General features: G+C 38.6%; 2 protein-coding genes across 9 annotated transcripts in view; one reads left to right on the top strand and one right to left on the bottom strand.

Moving 5' to 3' along the window:
- brat (tripartite motif-containing protein brain tumor) overlaps positions 1–21,763 on the bottom strand; it is a 474,910-nt gene that overhangs the window by 22,796 nt on the left and 430,351 nt on the right. The gene's annotated exons all lie outside the window — the stretch shown is intronic.
- On the top strand, positions 5,955–7,717 carry LOC149499623 (uncharacterized). Its single transcript, XM_089739729.1, has 2 exons — positions 5,955–5,963; positions 7,160–7,717. The coding sequence occupies exons 1-2, from the start codon at positions 5,955–5,957 to the stop codon at positions 7,700–7,702; spliced, it is 552 nt and encodes a 183-aa protein (XP_089595855.1). The 3' UTR covers positions 7,703–7,717.

The following is a 21,763-nucleotide window of genomic DNA, read 5'->3' as shown; positions in this document are numbered from 1 at the left end:
TGAGCACAACGCTTCTTCAATTTCCAGCGAAACAGTACACATAGATGGTGTAACCTCTAACATAATATATACATATGCCGACACGCGTTTATCTATAATTTATTTCGCCAGCTGTTCGAAAAGGTGTTGCAAGCATTAAAACTGTCAATTACGTCAGCTGACGATTGTATAGATAGAAGAAACGATTATCAAAAATCCGTTGCCGACGTAAAATCGTTAGTAGAGAACGAAAAAAAAAATCGGCAAATGAATGATGCTTCAGCTCACTTAAGTCGCCAGCTGTTTCCGTTGCACAGCTGATCGACCGGATATTGGCCGTTAGAGAGCACCTCTCCATCTCTTTCTCGCTCACGTAATACGTTGCATCTGTCCCTTACGGTGTTTTTAATTTTTCACTCCCCGCCCGTTAATGAAACGTCGGGCGCTTTCGTTTTCGTTAGGACTCTTTTTCTGCCAAACAATTTAACGAGTCGAGTTCTCTCGGTAATAATTCCGGTGAAGCAAAAGTTGATGCTTCTATAACGTTCCGATGAAAGGCGATAATGTTTTATATTCAAAACTCATGTTTCGGAATGGCTTTTTAATTACAAAACATAACGTTTTGAAATGGAAAGCAATTTAAAACATTAAAGCTACTTTGAGCGTACAGTTTCCAGTGCATTTCGCGTGTCGTTATTACAATACAATGTAGCTTTTTATTTCATAATAATGTGGAACTTCTGTATTTTTTTTGCTCTACCTATTCGCTGGTAGCCTAAGAGGCTATTCCGGTTTTGTGGCGGACGGGTAGGTGAGCTCACGGGCTCAACCTGAGAGAATTTGCTAACACTAGTCCTAGCAAAAGCAAAGGTTCACAGAATATACCACCGGATCGGAATCGAGAGCCATTGAGGCAATCTGACGAGAAACTCAGTGGGATGTTTCTATGGTTAATTCAGTTGTTGTACTCCGATAACTGATTAGAATTAGGTCTTATTGTACCACCATCCTGCTTTATAAATTTCTCCCATAAAACATTTCCGATTTGAAGCGTGGGGAAAAATATATCTCTATCCATCAACCTTCTAAAAATAAACATAAAAAGTCATTTTGTATTCTTTGAAAATTTCCGAAGAACAATAAACAGCGTTATCCACTTTCCGCATAGAGATTAAATTAATCTGGCAACTTAAAAATGTATAGGTACGTTCATTTAAAAGCTTTACAATCAATTTAAATTGAGTATTGTAATTTTGTTCAGAACCAAAAACGGACAGATTGTTTTGGTTTGAATAATTAAAGAACGCGGAACATCAGAGCATTAAGTGAAAAGTTTCGAAGTCTGTTTGTGTGTTAACAAGGTTTAATATTAAATGTAGTGATCATTCGGGGACTATACATGTTTAAGTCGCCGAAAATAACGAAACAACAGATTCTGGGAACCAAATAATGTTTACGTTCTCTTTGAGATTCCTTTTCAAATGTAATGCGACATTATAATCTTATACCTTTAAACGAGCAATTCTTGTATATACCTATATAATCTGAATATCGGAAACGGCTCCAACGATTTTCATAAAATTTAGTATACAGGGGACTTCGGGGGCGATAAATCGATCTAGCTACGATTTATTTTCAGAAAATGTTGTTTTATTCGTTTTTTTAATAATCAACTTTATGACTCTTCCCGACATCTATTGGCGAATAATAATATTATTTTCCTCAATTGAGGGCAACTAACCGCTTTAAAGACACAACAAGATGGCGTTATCAAAAAAAAAAAACTGAGCAAAGCTCGGTCATCATCTAGTGCATATTTACTTGAAGTTTTCTATAAATTTATTGTTATAATATCATTCAAACGAATTACGTCATTTCTTATGCGAACTAACGTACTTAGTTTGTATACAAATTAAAATTTATTAGTGGAGCCAGGTAGGTTGCCAATGACTGCTATGAAAGATGCTAAGGATTAGGCTATAATTCGTATTTAAATAATCCAATATGGCACAGAACATCTTATAGTATAGAGGGATGCACTATTGTCCAGCCGCTGAGAGAATACGAATTGACTTAAATTTAACGCAAAACTATAGCTATTGTTTTATGTTGACGTAATGATTTTTTAATCATAAGTATTTATTATTATGGCACAGGTTATTGTTTATAACAATAAAATAATTTAAAATCCAATGCCACTTCACAATTGCGTCATTTGTCTGGCTAGTCACGACAAATTTTTTTTAGCGAGTAGGCTATATACCTATAGCAGTTCAGAAAATTACTTAAAGATGTTAAATACCACTGTCTTGTATGTTTCTAATGTGGAGCAATCATGAATTTCAATTTGAAGCATAGGATAGTATTAATACAATAAAATTGAGACTTCGATTGCATTTAGGTATATAAGATAGTCTGTGAACAATTCCTAATTTTCAAGACAATTTTTTTGTTATAATCATTGTACAGTCGATTTTTTTTATTAATTGTTTGTAGCCTAAGGGGTTATTCCAACTTTGCGCGGACGAGTAGGTTAGCTTAAGGGCAATGCAGTCTAAACAATACTGAGTGTGTTATTATTGTGTCTCTGGGAGACACCGCTGCATTGCGACGCGACTGTACACGCAAAGCTATTAGCGCCGCGATTATTGCGGTTTCTTTGAAAACATTCGTGTTTTTCATTGTACACATTGTAAGCAATGGATGTGACAAATTTTTAAACCATATAGACACTAGGTGGCAACACTACCCTAAACTGTATTGTAATTGAGTGTTCTTGCTGTGTATAATTAATGTGATTAAGTAAGTAAGTTCTCAGTGGGTCGCGTTTCCGATCCGGTGGTAGATTCTGCGAAGCACTGCTCTTGCTGGGGTCAGTGTTAGCAACTCTCCGGTTTGAGCCCCGCGAGCTCACCTACAAACGTTAGGGTGAAGCTGAAATAGCCTCTCAAGGCTATCGCCATAGGTAGGAAAAAAAGTGTTTGTATGTATGTACTGCTTCTAATTATATTACTTTTAAAGAAGAAACCGATAACCCGATAATTTTCCATTATACGAGATTGTCGTAACAAGTCTTTTGTTTCTTTAATTCGACTGTTTCACGGAAGGTCAGTGCGATCAGACCTGAGTACAATCTATTAGGCATAAATGTTCCCTATATTACTGTTGATCATACATTGCGCGGTACGAGAGGTTAGAATTCCATCTTTTTTATTGCATAGATGGGTGGACGAGCTCATAGCCCACCTGGTGTTAAGTGGTTACTGGAGCCCATAGACATCTGCAACGTAAATGCGCCATCCACCTTGCGATATAAGTTCTAAGGTCTCAGTATAGTTACAACAGCTGCCTCACCCTTCAAACCGCTACTGCTTCATGGCAGAAATAGGCAGGGTGGTGGTACCTACCCTTGCAGACTCACAAGAGGTCCTACCACCAACAAACCTACCAAAATTTTCCGCTTAATAACAAAATTTCTGTATTATATTTAGGAGTCGACAGAGTACGCAAATCATCACGGTCCATTCAGGAATACGATGCGAACAAACCTCGTGTTCTAAGGTACAAATACTGGCGCATGCTCTCGTCGCTTTGACTTGCAAATGAAGGGCGCCGCGAGTTTGTTACAACCGACCGACGATCGAACCACGATATCCGTGTAACATCGACGACAAAAACATTGTAAGGCCCGCGTGAAAAATCGTTCGGATCTGTCTTCTTATGAGGGTTCCACAACATGATTCCTTAATATATTATACGAAAAAAAAAACAGCGAATAACTTCTTGGTGTTGTACCTTATTATGATTGTATTTCTTTTTAGGATTCCGCATCTAATGAAAACGGTATCCTTAAAATTTTCATCCGGCCGCCGGTTTGTGCTGTTTTTATATTGCGTATCATTGTTCCGCGGCGAAATGATTGTCAAGCAAGGCAGCTTCGTAAAACATTCAGATAAACTTATTTTGGAGGGTATACGCTAGAGAATGCTTCTAAGCAATGTATCTAAGATTGCGATAGGACAAAATAGGTCGGTGATTTGTGTTCTCTTCAACAGGGAGAGGGATTTATAAACTAGATAAAAAATATTAAAATTTAACAATCACTCGCAACGAATAACAATCGTCTGACTCGCTGGTGCAATGTTTAGCGTCCCTGACTGTTGCGCTCAGGGTCGTGGGTTCGATTCCCACATCGGACAAACATTCGTGTTATCACAAGGTTTTTTTCTCTTTGTCTGGATGTTTATTATCTATATACACGTGTATATATTTAAAAAAAGAGGTGCGATGTCGTGGGACACCGGATAGGAACGAAGTTCCTTATTATAAAAATATTAATTTTAAGTTCTATTCGAAGTATAAAGAAAATAAAACTGGAGGTTTCGCAACAACCCACGGTCATTCGGTAACGTGCGAACTTATTGTGGTACACTTCATTCACGGATGCTTGCTTAAGAGTTAGTGTATTGCGCAAACAAACGCTCTGAGATCGTGGTCAATGAATGATAAATAAATATGTTATTTTTTGTACGTTATTACAAAGTTTAGTCGTACACTGTGTGCATTTCTTTTAAAAATCTTACGTTACGGACGTTTTTTCCGTTTAGGGTACAACTCCGCATCGTCCCATAAGGAACTTCGTTCCAAAACAAAACGTATATAAGTATATGTATGTCAGTCTCTGGTACCCATAACACAAGGAATCCAAATTTGGGGCGGATGTCCGTTTATGATTAGTTTCCATATTTTTTTTACTATTATTTATTTAGAGTCACTGTTAAAGTATAGACTACCTTGAGTTAAGCAACCGTTTCTTCGCTAAAATTCAACAGCTAGATACCTTTAACCTCACTTTAACATTGTGAATCGTAAACCATCCATAGCGAGCCGCGAGTCACTACATAGTATAAAACAAAGTCGCTTTCTCTGTCCCTATATCCCTATGTATGCTTAAATCTTTAAAACTACGCAACGGATTTTGATGTGGTTTTTTTTAATAGATAGAATGATTGAAGAGGAAGTTTTATATCGACGCTTCAAAGGCAAACGTGACTAAGCGACAATAATTGCTTTTTACATAAATTATAGGCAATAACCATATTCGATGCGAAAAATAAATAAATTTCTAGGTCTATTAAAATTATTTCAATCCTGCAGCTAGATTCGTTAAAATAGATTTTTTTTTTCAGGTATTTGGACTTTAAATTATTATTAGTCTACTGTAAGTTCACGCATCGTCGCTTAGTCACGTTTGCCTTTCAAGCGTTGATATGTATAATAACATCCATTAAATAGTGGAGATCTCAATAATAAATTACAGTTTCCGAAGCGAAGCGAGGGCGGGTCGCTAGTTAACTATAAAGTGAACCTTGCTTTCAATTAAAAGAGCGCCGCATCCAAAGCAAATCGCAAATGGTCAAAAACCATAACTAAGCTCTTGCGGATCTCGCACTTTTTTTTTTATTGCTTAGATGGGTGGACGAGCTCACAGCCCACCTGGTGTTAAGTGGTTACTGGAGCCCATAGACATCTACAATGTGAATGCGCCACCCACCTTGAGATATGTTCTAAGATCTCAGTATAGTTACAACGGCTGCCCTACCCTTCAGACCGAAACGCATTACTGCTTCACGGCAGAAATAGGCAGGGCGGTGGTACCTACCCGCGCGGACTCATAAGAGGTCCTACCACCACTAATATCAGTTAAATCAAGTTAAATGGTAAACGTTGTAACGTTATTTGTACAGCGCATTTCATTTCAGTGCAGCGTTCCAGAGATTTCAGTGCTTCGTTGTCTAGAATAGTAATAACGCGGTTTTATTAGAGCACAGTGGTTCCTAAACTTTGTAGAGATTACATTCGAAATTGTCAAAATGTAACATTGTGAAGATTCGGTGAGCTTTCGTATGAGTTTCACGTTCAAGTTCTAGACAAAGTCAGAAAGGGACAGATTTTTGTTCATTAAGCCATTAACAATGTTAAGGGTGACAGCATTTAAGATATTTTGTGTTTTTGTTATCCTAAATGGGAAACTGCTTTACAAATAGCTATGCCTAGTAACTATGAGAAGTATGTTTTTAATTTCGCTAGGAAGCTTGGATAGCCTCTATAGTAATGCAGTATTTTCTTCAACAACAAATAATTTTAATGTAAAATTAGGTGTTTGTCAGTACATCTCAAAAATGTCCGCTAGTAACATCTTAGTCATGGTCCTACGAAAACTAATAAAGCATTGAAAGAAAAAAAATTAAAGTAGTTTTAATTATTAGAAAATATCAGGTATTTTTAATTAGTTTCATTAGTATTTTATATCAACATATTTACTGGGACGTTATTGGCTTACTAGATATGTTAATCTTGCTCATTCATCATATCAGTAGCACTGAAAAGTAATCATAATTTATTCATCAATATCTCACGCACCGTCAATAATTTACGAAATGAAATTTTATACTAAAACTAGCTGACCCGACAGATTTTGTAGTGCCTCAATCGATAATAAAAGACCAACCGAAGGAATCCGTCCGACGGGGGACACATCAAAGGAAAAACTGTTATTTTTATTTAATTCCGAGAATTTTCATATTTATGTACCTTTTAAACCTTCTCTGGACTTCTAAAAATAATTCAAGACTAAAATTAGCCAAATCGGTCAAGCCGTTCTTGAGTTTTAGCGAGACTAACGAATAGCAATTCATTTTTATACATATAGATATTTCATCATCATCTTAGGCCTTACAGCGCAGGGTGGGCCTTAACCTGGTCCAGTATGTCTCTCCAGACTGCTCTGTTCAGGGCTTTCTCCTTCCAGTTCTTGACGCCGATATTTTTGAGGTTGCATTCCACGCCATCCAACCATCGGAGTTTGGGTCTGCCACGACTTCTGCGGCCCTCTGGTTTGCGATAGATATTTGGGCCATTAATATTGTGCGAACCAAACACTTATATAAGAATAAAGATCATTGGGCGTTTTTTACCCGCTTTTTTTAAAGTCGCGAACATAAACCAAAACACTTTTAAATCATAGTGCTTCCAATCATATTTAATATTATGTGGTTATTTTAATTCATAACAATGGGAAAATGGAAATAAAAGTAAAATGAAATTCATATTTTAAGTTGACTATTTGTCCTAATTACTAAATATGACCGCTCAGTAAGTTAAAATATCACTTATATAGTTTATAAATATAATAAATGAGAATATAAATAGAGAAAATGAATTGGCTGATTACGTGATTCGAAACAACTTAAACAGGCAAAGAGTTGCATTCACGCCGATAGAGGCAAACAATCCCGAATTAAGAGATTTTCCACAATTAACTTACGACGAGCTATTTTTATTTACCTTGGGAATATACCATTTGAAATTGGCCAAATCTTATTGCCATGAACACATGCGGCCAAACGGAGTGTATATAATGGAATTATACCATCGCAGAGAGTTGGTAGAAAATAAAATATTAATACGAGGCAGAATACAGTCTCGTCACATAAGAGCAAAACGCTATTATACATATATACTAATAAATCCGGCATTGCAAGGAAGACAAAGCCTCGAAGGGTATTACTGTTCCTGTATACACGGCCGCCGCACTGTAGGGAGTTGCGCGCACATCGCCAGTGTGGTATACTTTTTATCTTGGGCTATATATCAAGAAGAATTTCACGCACCTGCGGCGTTTTTAGACGAAACTCTTGTAGATTTGGATGCGGCAGAATAAAAGTAAAGAGAAAAACATGTTTTTTTTATTCCTTTTTTCCTCTTGAATTATTGCACAAAAAAGTAAAAAAAAATATTTTTTTTAATGTCCAGTTTCTCCTTATTCCCACGGCTCACAGATATGGGACCTATACCATTGTAAACTAGATTCAATTGCCTATCCACCAGACCTAATTTCATTTTTGTTCGCTGTAGGTAAGTGTCCCATACAAAGGTGCCCGATGTCCTTTAACGATATACCATTAATATCGCGTTAGGGCTTAAAAGCGTCGTTGTAACGTTATAAGGCTTAATGTATTCACAGTGTTACATAACAAAATTATTCCCAACTGTGAACTGTCAACAGCAGTCTACGTTGCGTGAACAACTTATTTTATAACGTTGTATTGAAGTTCAGAAGCTGACGTTAATTACACCGAAACGCAGCCGGTGTTTGTCGTGATGGCAAATTATATTTCTGAACTACGAAGAAACGTGTGAATACAAATTTTAATTGTCTCCGACAAAACGAAATGAGGTAATCTATACTAATATATAAGTAGACAGAGGTTTTTTTTTTTGACGACTTTTTGGCGGGAACGCGATGAGTGAAGTTGTTGGATTTGTTTAATTTTGTCTATTTAGTGTTTCTTCAGGTTTAAATGTGTAATAATGGTGGTTTATTAACTGTTTGATATCTGTGAAAGTGCACAAATGTGGGAAAATAGAACAAAGCCGCTGGACGTAATCAGACGACCCGTCATCAGCTTTTCACCTCTCGATAAATGATGTTATACTAAACATTATAAGCTATAAACTTTATTAGTGTATTATAAAAAGTCCCAAGTTAGGTTTTGCGTCTGTGACGGTTTTTTTAGGATTGAAGGATAATTCTTTTTTTCTTTTTTTATTGCCCTTGTAGGCAGACGAGCACACGGCCCACCTGATGGTAAGTGGTCAACGTCGCCCTTGGACTTCAGCAATGCCAGATTACTGGTGGCCCGGAGGCCTTTCCCGAACCCGTTCTCAGAAACGGTTGTCCACAACATCTTACCTATTCCTTTTAAGAAGCAGTTCTGAAAAGTTTTTGCATAATTTATGGCCTCCGATAATGGCCTAACACCAGGTGAGCAGTTGTCTATCTATTTAGTTACAGCCATAAAGTCAGTTACTTATAAGCATCAACATAAACATAAAAATCCCTTGCGATTAATACTGCTGAGAAAGAAAAATATCTTATATATAATACCTTAAGCTAATTCACTTACGTAAGTGAAACCCGAAATCGACAAAAGACACACACACACACAACAGAAACAAAATTCGCAATCCCGGTACAATATAGCGGAATCCCGGAATACGGAATCTATGGAATTCCTTTGCCACGAAGTTTTATAGCCCAAAAAAAAACCAATAAAATTGTATAAAGAAATGGCCCTAAAGTTGGACAATGCCACTTACCGGATTGCCTCTGTCGCTATATGTGTGTGAATGTTTCCTCTAAGCCATTGTGTACAATTCTGTTCTGATCTTATTGTTTTGAGGGTAGAAGTAGGTATCTTACCGTCATTGAAACCTGGTACCTTTTAATTGCCAGTTCGTCCGATGATCGTAATTCTACCATACTCAATGACACTTGACTATTTAGATCTATTTATGTATTACATTACGTCTTTAGCTGTGTTACTGACATTTTGAAAAAAAAACTCTTATTTTTACTTATCTCGAGATATAAAAATGAATTGCTGTTCGTTAGTCTCGCTAAAACAACGGCTGAACCGATTTGGCTAATTTTGGTCTTGAACTATTTGTGGAAATCCAGACAAGGCTTAAAAGGTAGATAAATATGAAAATGCTCAGAATTAAATTAAAAAAAAACAATTTTGTTTTTCCTTTGATGTCCTCCCCGTCGGACCGATTACTTTTGTTTGTTTTAAGTTTATCTTATAGAAAAGTTTAGGTCTTTTATTTATCGATTGAGGCACTACGAAGTCTGCCGGGTCAGGTAGTCTTTATTAAATTTGTTAATAACTACAAAGAATCAATATGATCGATTCACAAAAATAATGTTATGCCTTTGCCTATGCCCTCAACGATTGAAGAGGATTTTTAAAACTAGCTAAACATTGATAACGAGATAATTGGTTGTGAATAAAACCGTCCGAAGTCACGAGTCTGGTTGGAGCTTCACACCGAATCAAATACAGCAGACAATAACACCTTTACCCGATACATTAACTGATTAAATTGCAACAAGGGTAGTCTGATGTTACTATGTAAATTGTCGGTGTACAAAGGTCGGATTCGATGCCATCCCAAATATCCATCGGGACGACCGACTGAAGCCTTGCTCGTTAATTCGACAACGGTTGATTAAAACGACAACAACGGAATGCATATTTTTTTAATCTTTTAATGCCCTTGTAGGCAGACAAGCATACGGCCCAGCTGATGGAAAATTGTTACCGTCGTCCATGGACTTCAGCAATGCCAGGGGCAGAGCCAAGCCGCTGCCTACCGCTTAATACTCTCCACAATCCTCGTATGAAGAAGGACATGTCATAGCGCTCGGGAAACACCGTGGAGGGGAGCTCATTCCATAGCCGGATGGTACGTGGCCAAAAAGATCACTGGAAACGCACTGTCGATGGATGAATTCTGCTCCGATATTCATTATTTTCCTCTAAAACGTTAATGAATTTTTAGTATTTTTTTCACAAAAACACGCATCGATACGAACATAATGGAGTTAAAGAGCCGCCGCGTTATAAACCGTTCTTTGTGCGGGCCAAAATCTATTACAATCGTACACGGCACTGTAAAAGAACACTCAATCAATCATTCGCGTTCATCCATCAAAAACATTCAACAAGTAAAAACAAAATGTTTTCGGGCGTTCAGCCCTGAACGAGGCGATGGCTCGCAACGGGCAACACCCTGTAGCGTGCTGAGCGCGTCTGTGTGCGTGCGCCGGCGTACACACCTCCACGTCGGTGTGCGTGACCGGCCGCGTAGCCACGTATAATGAACTTGTGCGAGTGAGTTAGGGATGGCAGATGTACGTTTCACACGCAGCTGTCGACATTTCCCCTCTATAAGCCGTAAAGTGCTGTATTAAACATACGGCACGCGCTTTGCTTTCACATTATTAATTTCGTCTCTTCATTATTATTATTCAATTGTTGTACTTTGTAACGAATGCTGTTGCCATGCGCCGGTGAAACGTTGGCCGATTGTGTTACCGCCGCGATCTATTGTGCGTGAATTAAAACCCTGAATTAATTTATATAGAACGCTTTTGTTATTTAACTAATAACCAGTTTTATTTTTTTATTTTTCGTTTTTGTTCTTGTTTCTATTTATGTATTAACTAGATTATGATCGAGCTATGCTCGTTTTTTTTTTGATAACGCCATCTTGTTGTGTCTTTAAAGCGGTTAGCAATTAAGAAAAATAGTATTATTATTCGCAAATAGATGTCGGGAAGAGTCCTAAAGTTGATTAACGATAAAGTTGATTATTGAAAACACGAATAAAACAACATTTTCTGAAAATAAATCGTAGCTAGATCGATTTATCGCCCCCGAAATCCCTTGTATACTAAATTTTATCAAAATCGTTGGAGCCATTTCCGAGATTCAGATTATATAGGTATATATTAATATACAAGAATGGCACGTTTAAAGGTATAAGATAATCATGAAGCTCCCTTTGATGTAAAGATAGTTAAACTTTATTATATTAAGTTATATTTATGTACATAACAAAAATGTTATGTGATTTAAATATAAAGATTTGTTGAGTTTCTCAACAAAACTCATAACTCACATACAGTGATAAACAGCTTACAAGATAATTCACTCCCTGTGCGTTTTATGAAGTAACACATCAAGTCGAGAGTTCTCAGCCAAGAATGGAGTCATTTTTCAATCCTGGTTTGCGATAAACATTAAGGCAGCGTTCACACACACACGTCTTGATTTGTTAGTCCAACATAAACCCTTTTTTTATACGTTCCATTTTCTGTTACATAGAATTATTTTAACACTACACCGAATATTTTTTTTTTAAATAACTCAGCAGTGTAATTTGAAAGTAAAGTTTTACTTTTGCGACAATTTTGTTATAGAGTTAACGGACAAAAAAATGGTTAGTATGCCCACACCCTATTGTGCCCTACGTTAATTTTAGACAGAAGGAAACACGAATACAAAGATAAAATGTGTACATTAACGAAATTTATGTATGTGGGTGTGACTATGGTTCAGGGTTGCCACGTATCTAGATTTAAATCATTCAGAGAGTGCCTTCTCAAAACGTGATATTACTTTGATTTACGTACAAACATGGCTTTTGAAATTACAGTATATTGTTATGTGACAAATAAAAGGGTAGTATTCTAGTGTTTAGTAGTGTTTATTAGGGCACGGTGGGGCAGTAGATACTGCTTGGTTCAGACTGCTGGGTTGAGGATCGTGGGTTTTACTCTAACCTCTGGCAAACATCCGTGTGACTGACAGATTATTTTGCTCTGTCCTTTGGCGTATATAATGTTTTTAAATTTTATATATTAGTTTATATATATATATATATGTATTCAGTCTCTGGTTCCTTGAGTTTTGTAAATTCTATAAAATTTTATTTGTTTATTTATAGGCAGTAGGAATATAATAAGGCCATGCACTTAATAATATAGATGCAGTTAATAGACACTAGATGATAACCGAGCTTCGTTCGGTTTTTTTTTGATAACGCCATCTTGTTTCGTCTTTAAAGCGGTTAGCTGCCCACAATTAAGAAAAATAGTATTATTATTCGCCAATAGATGTCGGGAAGAGTTTATTATTGAAAACACGAATAAAACTACATTTTCTGAAATTAAATCGTAGCTAGATCGATTTATCGCCCCCGAAATCCCCTGTATACTAAATTTTATGAAAATCGTTGGATCCGTTTCCGAGTACCAGATTATATAAGTATATATTAATATACAAGACTGTTTGTACTGGTTGTTCGACTTTCCGAGGGATGATTATGAAAATAAACTTGGATTAGAAAAACTTGTATATTCAATAAAAATCAATAATCTTCGGATACAGTGTCACTTATGACAAGGGTATCATGACAACGGATTTGCGTATTACAGCGCTCTCTAGTGACGGTTTTAGGAGTTGGAAAAAACAGGGTGAACATTCCGCCCACCATGAACTACAAAAGTTCATAGCCAACAATGAGGCCATCAAATTTTACATGTACAATTAACATTTCCATGAAACCGTAACATCTTAACCTAATAGTAATCAATAAAGAACTGCTCAACATGAACTAAATATAAACTATCACATTAAAGAAACCATAATAACGACAAAGTTCAGTCAAGGGTTGCTTTTAAACAGTTCGTACTTACAACTAAACAATAACAAAATACTTAATAGCTGATGCATCCAAAGATACATTTAAGTTACATACATTGCATGAAATATCTACAGTTATTCAGGTAAGTAATGTTAAAAAGCGATAGGCAAAATGCAAAGTTTGGAGACTGGTCTTACAATTTTAGATTTCTTACATTTGATAGTACCCTTGTGACATTATCTGGAAGTCAGTATGCTCTGGTACGACCTTGACCATTCGATACATCTTAACTATGTCCGCTGCGAAACATATAGGATAAGTACGCCATTTCATAATTATGTGTCGTAACTCTGGTTGAAGCCTTGGACCTACCAATAAATCATTGTTCAATGACTTGCCGCTGGTACCCTTACACGAAGCGTCGAAAACAACGCCGACCTTCGTTGTACTTTTGTCCTCGCGAACAACCAACTGCATGATGAGGTAGATAAACGCATCCTGGCTTAGCAGCTTCTTGTTTGTCATTAATTACTTCTATATGATTCATAGCCAGGTGGCTACATTTATTACCTTGGATTATTCTTGCTTCAAGAATGGATTATTTTCAAGTTTCTTCTTGAGCAAGTGGATTGTTGTCGCGAAAAGGAAGACCTACAACATAACGACCCAAACTGTCCCTAGTTGTAGTGGATTCAAAGTATCTTTCACAGGATTCTTCTTCCTTGGATAAAAGTGGATGATGCTAGTCAGTTTCAATCTCCCAGAACTGACGCAGCAAATCATTGATTGAGTTGTCATGGGTATGTGCGCTAATAATGTAAGGAGTATCCCCACTAACTTAAACTCGTCCCGACAGGATCCATCCCAGCTGTGTATTTTGAGCTGTCAAGGTTCCAGGTGGATTTCTCAATATGCCTTCTGACAAAACCTGACCATACACATCAGCGCCCAGTAGAAGATCTATATTGCTTGGTGTACCATATCCTGGATCAGCCATCTGCAATTGCAACAATTCCGGCCAATCCTGTAATTGAATTTTCTGTGAAGGAAGAGTGGATGTTAGGCAGTTTAAAACATAGGCTTGAACGGGATAGCTAAAAGAGTTATAAGTGGACTGTACTTTAAATTGAACCATATGTTTTACTGAAATACTAGATTTTTCTCCTCCTAAACCAGATATGGTACTTAGAACTGGCAACCTTCAAAGCTGCAAAAGTTGAACTGCGTGTTCACTAATAAACGAGGCTTGAGAGCCCTGATCCAACAATGCCCTAAGTGTGTGATACATACCCTTGTTGGATACATAAACTAATGCGCTAGCTAACATTACTTGACTACTTGATCTCATTTCACTGTTAGAAAAATGGCTGACAACACGCTCCACGTGATCCGCTGCCTGCGGTTCTTGTGCTGGCTCCCGCTGTTGATTAGTGGGCTGACTAGGACCCGCCAGGGTCGGATTGTGAGTGCCGCCTTCCTGGTGCAGCAGCGAGTGATGACGTTGGCCACAGCACCGACAAGCCGTGCGTCGTTTGCACTGTGTTACCGAATGGTTAGCTCCGAAGCAATTGAAACACAGTTTTCTCTTCTGGATGAAGTCCCGGCGATTCCCGATGGCTTCTTGTACAAATTTCTTGCATTGATAAAGCAAGTGATGTCCCGAACAGAATGGGCAGGATACAGACGTCGTCACGCTGAACACCTTCGGTTTATCCGCTGCATCTTTGCCTCTAAACTCTCTTCTTTGGTTTGGTTCTAAAAACTCGAGTGCTCGATATCTTGATTCCAGGAATGATTGGAACTCGCTTAGTGTAGGCAATCGATCAGCCTGTTCGCTTAGTTTTTGTTCCCATTGTTTCTGGGATTCATTATCCAATTTTATTGTGATGAGATATATAATCAGGATGTCCCATGTCGATACAGGTATACCAAGGTTAGATAAAGCGTGCAAGCAATCATTTGTCGTATCGAGTATTTGTTTAACACCGTTGGATGACTCTGAAGATAAAGCCCTTTGGCCCACCAGCCTGGCCAGAATGCTGTTCGCGATGTAACGTTTGTTATTGTACCTTTTGTTTAATAGCTATATTCGTTATTTTCGCATCCCAATATAACATTCTGGTGATTTTCTTCAAACTAACCAGTGTTGTTCCAATAATTGCAATCTCGTTTCGATATATTCCCTTGTTATTCTAGACGCAGGTGACTTTTTGAAATTAATCTTTGCCTTAAATATCTTATTTTGAATATCGGTTTTTTAATATAACTGTCCGGGCCCATTCTTCACATTCACTAGTACTTAGCAACGAAATAGTTTTGTGTTAATTACGGTTTGTAACATTCTTTGCACTTAAAATTGTTGTTTATCATTAGTTGTTTTCTTATCTGGCTCGTATTGGACCATGTTCGACTTTCCGAGGGATGATTATTAAAATAAACTTGGATTAGAAAAACTTGTATATTAAAGTAAAAAATCAATAATCTTCGGATACAGTGTCACTTATGATAAGGGTATCATGACAACGGATTTGCGTATTACAGCGCTCTCTAGTGACGGTTTTAGGAGTTGGAAAAAACAGGGTGAACACTGGTGGTAGGACCTCTTGTGAGTCCGCGCGGGTGGGTACCACCACCCTGCCTATTTCTGCCGTGAAGCAGTAATGCGTTTCGGTTTGAAGGGTGGGGCAGCCGTCGTTACTATACTTGAGACCTTAGAACTTGTATCTCAAGGTGGGTGGCGCATTTACGTTGTGGATGTCTATGGGCTCCAGTAACCACTCAACATCAGGTGGGCTGTGAGCTCGTCTACCCATCTAAGCAATAAAAAAAAAAAAAAAAAAAACAAGAATTGCTCGTTTAAAGGTATAAGATATTAAAAAATATATGCGGAATACAACAAGGAATTTTTTACATACATTACATACAACAATTATTTTTTTCCTCATCATCCAATGTGTAGACGCGAGATAAGCAAACTATGAAAATATTTAAAATTTGGTCGTTGCAAATGAAGGACACAGACTGCGGGAAGAAACGATAAGAAGCGGCAGTTCTGCGTTAAAGGAAGGATGCACAATACCTTTATGTAGTCCTTACTGCAGACTCGTACCACTTCGCGATGAGAAACACCAACGATTTCACTTATTTACGTATTTAACATAACAAAGACACGAAGCGCGCGCGCGGTTGTTCAGCCATATTTTTTCGTCCCGATGTCACCACACGATCTCGCTCGCACGCGTCCGTAGGTAAAGTGCCGGAGAGGGATGGGACAGGATTTGCAAAACCAAATTAAAAATGTTGCTATTTTTCGAAACCTAAAACTAACTAAGTTTTAAACCAGCGCAACCATTCCCCCGGGCTTGAAGGGACGCCTTCAAAGTATTATCTAACTAAAACGTGTATTATCTAACTAAAAACTAAAAAGTGTATTATCTAACAAACGAATAACAATAAATTCAAATAAGTACGCTACGTTTATCTACTACTACGCTATGTTCCTACAAGAATTAAGAATCTATACTATATCTATATACAACTAACCTAAATAATATGAAAAATCTAAATGAGCTACTGGTTGGGTAGTGGGCAGAGTCGCACCACGGGACGCAAATACGATCCGATCGCGGTCTTAACCCGTGCAATGCGTGTAACTCCCGTAGAGTCCGGAAACACTTCTTCCACGACACCCAAAGGCCAGTGTAGAGGAGGCGAATTATCGTTAATCAGAATCACCACCGAGCCGACGACGACTGGATCGACCGGCGTGTTCCATTTGCGGCGTGATTGCAACGTATGAAGGTATTCCCGTCTCCAGCGCTTCCAAAACGATTGAACTAACTTGTCTAGCAAATCGTGTCTAGCAAGAGTAGTTAAATTTTCATCGATTTCTTCCGCAGGCAAGCATTTCAAAGGCGTGAGATTCAAAAAATGCGCAGGAGTTAAGGCAAGCGGTTCTGAAGGATCACTAGAGAGTGTTCTACATAAAGGTCGTGTATTCATTACCGATTCGATCTGAGTGAGAACAGTACATAGCTCTTCAAATGAAAGAATTGTATCACCTATAACGCGATATAGATGAGACTTTAAGCTTTTGATATTAGCCTCCCAATTTCCGCCAAAATGGCTAGCTGTCGGTACATTTAGGGACCAATCAATGCGATTTTCAGCTAAGACGTGACCAAACTCTGTATTATGATACTTTGAACAAAGAAATTCATGAAGTTCTGAAAGCTTGCGTTTAGCACCTATATAATTTGTTCCATTGTCCGAATAAATTCTACCCACCGGGCCTCGTCTAGATAGGAACCGCTTGAAGGCTCCCATGAAACTAGCTGTGCTTAAATCACCAGCCAGTTCTATATGTACTGCGCGCGTAGTCATGCAAACAAATAAACAGACGTAAGCTTTGGTAGAACGAATACCTCGCCCACGTGTTATGGTAACCTTGAAAGGGCCAGCATAATCTGTACCCGTGTGAATGAAGGGTTTAGCGGATTGAACGACACGACAAGAACGATGATCCGCCATTTCAGGGAATGTTGGCTTAGGACGAAGTCGAAAGCAAGGCATGCATTTGTGTATCCTATTCCTAATTAAATTACGAGCAGAAAGTATCCAATACTTCTGACGTAAGAGCGCCATCAGCAGGTCAGGACCGGCGTGACAATTTAATTTATGATGATATTCGACAAGTAAATTCAAGATCGGATCTTTGCTCGGAAGCAAAATGGGATATTTCTCGTCGTAGCTCAAGTCAGAGTTTCTTAAACGTCCCCCTACTCTAATTAGTCCATCTTTAAGAAATGGTTTTAAGTGTCGAAATGCAGGGCTACAAACTTGACCTTCCTCGAGCTTCGTGATCTCAGCGCGAAAATAAAACCGTTGAAGTTCACGAAGAATTAATAACTCAGCGAACTCATAATCCGATGCTGACATGCGATATCTGTGAGGTAACAATTTTACAAATCGACAAACGAAAACTACACTGCGCAATAGTTTAGACCAAGATGAGATACGATCTCCTAGTGATAATATAGGAGATTTTTCATTTAAAGTAGCGGCGAGAAAAGTCTGTTTCTTTTCTTCCGGCGCCTCAGGCTCTACGGAAGGATTAAAAGGAACAGCAGGCCACTGCGCGACATCCAAATGTGCCCAAGGGGGGCCACTAAACCAAAGCGGGTGATTAATTATTTGGGAAGGAGTGAGGCCACGCGACAAACAATCAGCGGGATTGTCTTTACCAGACACGTGATATAGATTTTGTGGAGATAAATAGCTTTGTATCTTCGTCACTCTGTTAGCCACAAAGGTGCTCCATCGATGAGGCGATGAATGTGTCCAACAAAGTGCGACTGTTGAGTCTGAAAACGCGAATATATTGCGAAAAACAATGCGATTTTGACAAGCGACTACTACATTTTTTATGAGCTGAGCGAGTATGAGAATCGCGCAAAGCTCAAGTCTGGCGAGCGACACAACCTTTTTAGGAGAAACCTTTGATTTTGCTGTTATCAAACGTATTGTATTATCATTGTTATTTTGAACGTGAAAATATATCACCCCTCCATATGCTTTCTCACTGGCGTCCGCGAAACCTAAGATAGTCGCGATGCTGTCGACGTTCATACCTACGTGACGTGGGATCTTTATATGAGAAAGCAAAGGAAGTTCTTCTTTGAATCGGCTCCACATTTTTACTATATCTTCGGATGGAGTGTCATCCCAGTCACAATTGCTCAGCCACAACTGCTTAATAATAAGTTTAACGAACAGGACGACCGGTGCGACAAATCCCATGACGTCCCATATTTTAGCAACACATGACAGTATTGTACGTTTAGTACAAATTTCAATCGGAGTGTAAACTTTTATACAAAAACTGTCCGACGTAGGAGACCAACACAAGCCGAGTACTTTATGCTGGTTCGACTCATCGAACTCCTTGACACCTGGCAGGCGATGCGACGGCGGGATCGAATCTAACACTACTTGTGAGTTACTCGTCCACTTCACCAGCTCGAACTGACCGGCCTTCATGAGACCTATCATATCAGAAGCGGTCGATATGCCGATGTCTTCAGTTGGAATTGAATAAACAAAATCGTCCATATACAGGCTAGTATCAATAATTTCTCTGGCCCGCGGGTAAGCGACACCTTCATCAGCTGCCAGCTGTTTAATAGTACGCAACGCATGAAAAGGACTAGACTTAAGCCCGAAAACTACACGATTAAATTCGTAAACTTGTAATGGTTGTTGAGGAGAAAAACGATATAGAATGCGTTGAAAACGCCTGTCAGATTCTCTGACTCCAATACTCAGAAACATCTGACGAATGTCAGCGGAAAGGGCAACCGGAAACAAACGAAAATTAATAATAATATTAAATAAATTTCCTTGGAAATTTTGTCCACGATATAACAGATCATTGAGCGAAACATTAGTAGTAGTCTTACAACTACCATCGAGTACGACTCTTAATTTGGTTGTGACCTTATCTTGTCTGATTACACCATGATGCGGAATAAAATAAGAAATATCTGAACTGTCACAATCTACAGCTGAGAGATAGTTCTTCTCTAAATATTCGAGAATGATGTTGTCGTACGCTAATTTTAGTTGCGGAGAAGCTTGCATCTTTCTCTCTAAGCAGTAAAATCGATTTTCACTCGCTTGACGCGAATTACCGAGAGTGTTAACATCACCTTTAAAGGGCAAAGCCACCACGTATCGTCCGTCACTATCTCGTGTGGTAGTACTGGTATAAAACTCCTCAGACATTTTGTCCTCGGGGCTGAGTACAGACGGCACGTCTACCTCCTCTAATTCCCAAAACTTCCGAATTGTGGAGTCTAACGGGTCTCGGGTACAGCAATATGAAACGCTCTCGTTGCTAGCTACACGAACGGGAGCGTCACCAACAATAACATAACCGAGGATAGTCTCTAACGCGATCGGCGAGGCATGCGAAGGCCGTCCTTGAACCTTGTTCGATAAGAGCAGATGCGGGAAAATCGAAGCTCCAATCAACAGTTGGATCGGGCCTGGGTTAAAGTAAGTATCGTCTGCCAATGCTATGTCTTCGAAATTCGATAAAAGAGAGGCATCAACTGTGGTAGTTGGTAAACGTTCAGTAATTTTATCTACTACTAACGACTCCATAGTATAATTTACGTTACGATCGAAACGAGAATAAAATTTTATTTCTACAGAACCTTCAATTGTTTTGCTAGAACCTCCTATTCCCTTTACTACGGAACAAGCAGGTCTATTATTTATGTTCAAACCCAATCGTCGACAACAATCACGAGTGACAAAATTGCTTTGAGACGCGCCATCCAACAACGCGCGTACACAATGCTCCCTACCACGTGAATCAATAATAACTACACGTGCGGTCGCAATTAGTACCGTAGTAGGACTGCGTAAGATGCGGTTATAACCCTTCGATAAAGTGCACAGCGTTACGTCATCCGTGCTGACGCGAGCTGGAGCAATGCCCATATCATTTAAGCCTACCGAATAAGGCATGGAGGGCCGTGCGACAGCCGATGCTCGTGTACCTGGTGACTGCGTGCGTCTAGCATTCGAATGCGCTTTACTCGCGACGGGTTCAATTCCGAAACATAATAAAGTGTGATGCTTAGAATTACATTTTTTACATAAAGAGGACGACCTACACGCGGAAACACGATGACCGCTACTTAAACAATTTATACATAAATTGTTCGATTTGACGAATTGAAACCGCTCATTCGGTTTGTAACTATTAAAAACCCTACATTTATAAATTTGATCATGTTTGTCACGACACAGACTACATACCGTTGACTCAGAACTAGATGTATAAGCCTGTGTAGATGATAACTTAGAGTCAAACTGCCCTTTGTTGGCAGCCTTGGGAACTGATGACGTGCGCTCTAATACTTTTATGTGATCACGAACAAAAGACACTAGATCTACAAACAATGGTATTTCGCATCCCTTATTATTTAAGCGCTGATAGGATTCAAACGCACGGGCAGTGTCTGTGTCTAATTTTTTAAGCGCAACATGCAAAAATGTAAAATCCGATAGGTCATTGACCTTCAAGTTTTTTAAAGCGGCTACCGACGATGCGAACTTGTCCAAAAACAATTCTAAATTACTAGGCTTCGCAGAAGAGATAGGTTTGAATTCAAATAATTGATCTAAATACGCAGTAGCAGATAGACGTTTATCTTCGTATTTGCTATTTAATAAATCAAAAATTAACGAATAGTTTTCGGCGCTTGGAGTAATTCCCGCGCATATGGAACGAGCCCTGCCGGTTAATTTGCCTATCAAATAATAAAGTTTCTCAGAGTCCGTTAACGATGTATTATTATGTACGACATTCCGAAAGCTAGAGATAAACAAAGGCCAGTTTTTTATATCTCCATTGAATTCGGGAATTTCTATTGGGGGTAGTTTTGGAATCCTATGTTGACCAGCCAGCGTAACGTGATCCCCCGTTTGCGATTGCGATTGTAACCTTTTGGCAGCTCGTTTCACGCAGCCTAAGAGATCCTCAAACGCCGTAAGAGGTTGATAATTAACTAAATAATCGGGATTAGCCTTTAACTCCAACATGATTATTTTATCGAGCACACCCTCAAAATCCTCACGCAATGAATCTACTGTTTCAAAGTCGCACAAAAAAGCGTCAGCGTTGAATGACTTTGAATCCATATCTCTAACTTGGCTA

The sequence above is a fragment of the Bombyx mandarina genome, chromosome A1 (genome assembly GCF_030267445.1).
Source record: "Bombyx mandarina strain Sakado chromosome A1, ASM3026744v2".
NCBI lineage: Eukaryota > Metazoa > Arthropoda > Insecta > Lepidoptera > Bombycidae > Bombyx > Bombyx mandarina.
The sequence above is the reverse complement of the archived record's forward strand: the minus strand, read 5'-3'. Positions and strand labels throughout refer to the sequence as shown.